At 44.2% G+C, this 5,613-nt stretch overlaps 1 protein-coding gene across 1 annotated transcript in view; it reads left to right on the plus strand.

The window, feature by feature from the left end:
• The window catches only part of LOC119836779 (beta-1,3-galactosyltransferase 5-like), a 16,651-nt gene extending 11,121 nt beyond the window's left edge, over positions 1-5,530 (plus strand). Inside the window, exons 2-4 of the mRNA XM_038362243.1 lie at positions 3,024-3,322; positions 3,401-3,856; positions 5,098-5,530. Coding sequence (XP_038218171.1) covers positions 3,056-3,322; positions 3,401-3,856; positions 5,098-5,469 — 1,095 coding nt within the window. The 5' untranslated portion in view covers positions 3,024-3,055 and the 3' untranslated portion in view covers positions 5,470-5,530. The remainder of the gene's footprint in view (positions 1-3,023; positions 3,323-3,400; positions 3,857-5,097) is intronic.
• Positions 5,531-5,613: the final 83 nt, after the last annotated feature.

Consider the following 5,613-nt stretch of genomic DNA (forward strand, 5'->3'; position numbering starts at 1 on the left):
TACAAATGTTCATGGGCGGTGGTAGCGCTTACCATCAGGCGACCCACCAGCTCCATTGCCGACTGTGACATAAAAAAAGAATATCGAACCCATGTCTGATAGAAATTAAAGAATTTTTTAGAAGATTTTTAGAATTAGAAGTAAAGTGAAAATTAGCGGATACATTGAAGCAGTACGTTGCGGATTACGGCCATATACAGTGCATTTAAAACAATTGGTAGCTCTGTCGGGCAGCTCTAAGTACTGCAGTTAAAATTCGCGTCTGTAGAAAACACTCCGTTGAGTTTTATCAACCGACTTCAAAAAAGAAGGGGTTAAAAGTTCGACTGCATTTTTTTGTGTTTGTTACTTCATAAATTTATTACTGGGTGAACGGTTTTATATGATTCTTTCTTACTTAATAGCTGGTAGCTGTCATGTGGCCCCATTTAAATTGGGTCTATTTCCGACGATTTAATATAATTACATATGTAATAATATTTTTTATAATCGGTTGAAGTATAATTTGGCTTTTAATTTCGTTCGGAGTGTATTTCATCATAAGTTGGACAAAATTTTTTATTTTATAATAAATTATTTGCCAGTTTAACCTTTTAAGATAAAATTTCAGAAAAGTTTTATTATCTTGATGACTTATTCCTGCTGTTGATGCTTTAAACTGGTACAAAAATCATGAAATGACTCAATTTATTGCTACGAACGACAATTTAATTCCATGTTTATACTGCTCCATAAACATATAGACATAAAGATCTTCCTAAATGAAAGGTAGCAGCCGCTCGCAGCCCGCGCCGTGCCCGCTCGAGCGGCTAATGTCTGTATTGGGGAATGTCGTTCTATTGTCGCCAGATGTGCAAATTGTCAACACGCGACCGTCAACCATTTTATAATTGCTTTATCACGCCCCGTTTCATTTCAATAATTATGCTGAGTTCCAGAATGGAATGGATCGCATCCAACGCGCGTCTAGCTCGTGGCTCGTGATGGTATTTCACTACAATAACGGTGCGTAGTAAAACATTTCCGTCTGCTCGAGCTCGTGTCGCGTTACGTCAAGAAGAATCAATGCGTGATGATGTAATGTGTTACAGGAAATCCTCTTTACCCATTCGCTTAGTATAACATGGTGCAAAACATTATAAAAATGTAAAACATGGAATCATTAAAAGCTGAAACCAGATAGGTTATCAATGACAAAGCCGCCGCCCGGAAGATAGCCGTGACACGATTACAATTTAGATATCAATTACGCTAGCAGTGATTCGGCACTCGATCGTGTTAAATTCGTGCGCCGTGCATCCTCGCCGGCGGCCGAGCTGAGGAGCCCCCAGCCGCGTTGTGCCCAGTCGAATGGCGACCTTTCGTGCCAGCCTCTCGGCAGGTGCGTGATTCGTTTGGCATCCTTCTTTGTTATACTGCTTTGAAAATTATTCCACTTGGATTTTTTTATTAATTTTTTCTTATGTATAATTACGTAATGACAACAAACAGACGTTCGCAGTTATCTTAATTTTTTATTTATTCATGGATTGTATGAAAGGCATCGCCGACAGGTGAGACTTTGACTCTGTCTTTCTTATGTACTGGACGAATCTTAACGTACAAAATCATGTACCAATTAATAAAAGTTTAAAGATTAATATAAAAAACATTAAATTATATATGATTCCTTTATTTAATTGAAATTGTGTTAAAATCGTTTATATTTGAAAGCAGCGCATGAAATCATTGACGTTATTCATTAAAAAAATAAGTTTTTGGTGAGTTTATTATTTTCTAACAAATTATTTTCTATTGTAATGAATTTATTTAAAAATATACAGTGCAAAAAACAGGATTGTATAATAGTGTAATGAAATGATTGTAAGGTAATATTCACATATTTAATTTATCTACATGAAAGGTTATCGTGTAGATAAATTAAATATGTGAATATTATAATTAATATTTGAAGATAGTATAAGCAACTTCCATCAATTCAAATTTTCAACATTTATTGTGTTCCTTATTAGCTTTTCTGCCTATTCTTCGATTTATTCATGTACATTATGCCGTCGTAGACAAGCCGTCGACTACTGACCGTGACCGCTCCTATCAGATACCAATGTCAGTTTCACAGACGAGTCTTCTCACTGCTATCGGCCTGATGTGTACGAGGCAGGAGTATGTCGCCACTCGCCTGTTGCGAACTGCATAGTTAACTTGTTACATCTGTATAATCTACTTCATGCGTAGTATGATTTTTTTTTTATTTATAAGGAACGATAAATGCGCAATTGTATAAATAAATGCTTAGACCAGTGACGAGGAAATACCCGAACTGTTGTACATTGTAGATCAACAATTTATTTTAAAAAATCTGATAACTAATTAGCTGAGTTACGTTTATTTACCCATCTATACGATGTGTTTGAAGTGATGTGTAATATGTTTTATCGAGAGTGTTTGCGGTAATTTCCAACTCGCGCTGTTATTTGATAAGAAACTAGCTGGTGTGATTTGAATCTAAAAATGCTATTCGTTATATCGGCGCCAATTTTATTAAACAACATGTAATGATTACGGTTGGCTTATTTAACTACCCTTAGAATGCAGTTCTTACTTAAGAGCTATTTGCAACAATTATGTCGAATCCCTCTGCTACATCTTATTCAATGTATAATAATTGCGTAGTGATTGTGTAAAACGTTATATGAATTGTATCTATGTGGGTGACGAGCATGCTTCGGCACTAATGGGGTTGGCTCGCATCGGGGTAGTATCACACCCCCACAAAAATCCGGCATGAAATAGTTGCATGACGTAGCTTTATCCTTCTCAGTCCATTCCTTCTTTCCAGTCGTTATTTCATTATCCCTTTCACTTTAAAACCGAGCAGCGCTGTTCGATGTTCATGGGCGGTGGCAGCACCTACCATCAGACGAACCACCAGCTCGTTTGCCCGCTATGACATAAAAAAATATATTTTCTGATTGAACTTCAACGTATGTATGGCAATTAACATTAGAATATTTCAATTCTAGTATATAAGGGCGTGAGAGCAGGGCGGCGCGGCATGTGGCTCGCGTCGGGCGCGGTGCGGCGCTCGCACGCGCTGGCGCTGGCCGCCCTCGGCGCGCTGCTGCTGCTGCTGCTCGCGGCGCGCGTCCCTCCGGCCCCCGCGCCGCCGCGCCCCGCACCGCTCGCGCCCGCGCCCGCGCCCCCCGCGCCCTCCGTGCCGCGCGCCAACACCACCGCCGTCGTCGCCGCCGCCGCTGCTACGTCGCGCGCCACCCCGCGCCCCACCACACGCTCCACCGCACGCCCGACCCCGCGCCCCACCGCGCACCCCACCCCGCGCCCCACCTCGCGCCCCTCGAGCCGCGCCGCCACCGCGCCGGCGCCGGCGCCGCGGCGCGAGCCGGGCGTGGTGCTGACGCGCGACCTGTACGAGGCGGGGCACGAGAAGCCGCACCCCGAGCTGTGCCCCGCGCTGGGCGCCAAGGTGCAGCTGGTGGTGCTGGTGACGTCGGCGCCGGGGCACAGCGCGGCGCGCGACGCCGTGCGGCTGACGTGGGGGCACTACGCGGCGCGGCGCGACGTGGCGTTCGGCTTCGTGCTGGGCGCGCCGCCGGCCGAGCTGCGCGCCGCCGTGGACGCGGAGGACGCGCTGTACGGCGACCTGATCGTGGGCCGCTTCGTGGACTCGTACTCGAACCTGACGCTGAAGACGCTGTCGATGCTGGAGTGGGTGGACACGTACTGCCCGCGCGCGCCGCGCCTGCTCAAGACGGACGACGACATGTTCATCAACATCCCGCGCCTGCTGCGCTTCGCCGCCGCGCGCGCCAACGCCACCAACACCATATGGGGCAAGGTCCGTTACAGATCAAAGTACTGGGCTTATTTATAAATATCTTATCGTCTTACGCTCGTCATAAACCAATGCGAATGATTTTGGATCTTATCTTCCGTTTTGCGTAATAGTTGCAACTACTAATAGGATAATGGATTTTTTTAAAAATGAAATGTACCGCGCATACTGTAGGTATATATATTACTAGCTTTTCGCCCCGGCTTCGCTTGTGGTACATATGTAGCCTATGAAACTTAGTAAAGTACAGCTTTCTAATGGTGAAAGAATTTTTAAAATCGGTCCTGTAGTTGTTGAGTTTATCCTTAACAAACAAATTCTTCCTCTTACAATATAGGGTAGATAAACTCAGTAATTAAACTACTACCTCAATAATTAAATAAAACTAAAAAAATATTCATGAACATGTTTTCCATAAGACGAAAATCTGGGTATTATCTCCATACAAAAGCTGTCCTCTGTGTTCTCCCTGGATATTGAACTTAAAGCAATGATTTTTATAGAGGAATGAATATCAAAATATTCTATGCCCCTATTCCTTTTTTAAGATACTTTGTTTTTAAACGAGTTAAACCTCTAAAAATACTCAAAATCGCTCGTAAAAGGCGGCTTTCAACAGCGGCTTATTGTACCCTGTGTGTGTGTGTAACCCTTAGCGAAACAGGAAAACATAGATGCACAGTATATTTACTCCTTATACAACTTATAAAATATCATTTTTTATGATTAAATAATGGAGGAGGATATATACGAGCGCGAAATCTCAAAATATGACTTTTTACTTAAGTTTTTCAGACGGCCTCTTGTTTTGTCCTTATAGCACGAATATATAATATTTACATATATAGTTTGTTAACATGCTTTTATGTTAGTTTCACCTGTATGTTTGTGTGTTTGTGACTCATTTAGTCTCGATTTTGATGGTGACAATACAATAATTTCATGATTTTGTCTTATTTTCCTGAATAAACAAAGTGTAAAAATATTATAAAAATTGCCGTAGAAGACTTGTAATTTAAGAATTAAAAGTAAAAAAGAAAGTTTTTGAAAGCAATAAAGCAGTGGAAAATATTTTTAGTTAAGTGCTTCAGTGCATACGTATACTTTTTTAAAAGGTTACGGATAATAATTTACTAAAAAAAAATCATATGTCGGGCGATGGGCTCCCAAATTAGTAACCTAAAACGGCAGCAAGGGGGCAACGCCTTATGACTATTATCGCTAAAGCAAGTTTCGGACCGCAGGTAATAAAGAAGTCGCTGCCGAAGCGCACGAGCAAGTCGAAGTACTACGTGTCGCCGGCGCAGTTCCCGGGCAAGGTGTTCCCGGACTTCGCGACCGGGCCCGCGTACCTGGTGACGAGCGACGCGGCGCGCGCGCTGCTGGCGGCCGCGCCGGCCGAGCGCTACCTGCGGCTGGAGGACGTGTTCGTGACGGGCGTGCTGGCGGCCAAGCGCCGCGTGCGCCGCCAGCACGCGCCCGAGTTCCTCAACAAGAAGGTGGCCGCGCACCCGTGCGCCGTGCAGCGCGCCGTCTCCATCCACATGGTGCAGTTCCACGAGCAGTTCGACCTGTGGCGCAAGCTGCTCGACGGCAAGACCAAGTGCGCCAGCTAGCCGCGCTCCCCCCGCTCCCTCCGCCCCCTCCGCCCCCTCCGCTCCCTCCGCTCCGGCTCGAAGGACCGACGGCGATAGACTTCATTTATTTATGTAATACGACAACTATAGACAACCACTTGACTACAATTTAAGATTTAATTT

Source organism: Zerene cesonia, chromosome 25, assembly GCF_012273895.1.
Source record: "Zerene cesonia ecotype Mississippi chromosome 25, Zerene_cesonia_1.1, whole genome shotgun sequence".
Classification (NCBI taxonomy): Eukaryota; Metazoa; Arthropoda; class Insecta; order Lepidoptera; family Pieridae; genus Zerene; species Zerene cesonia.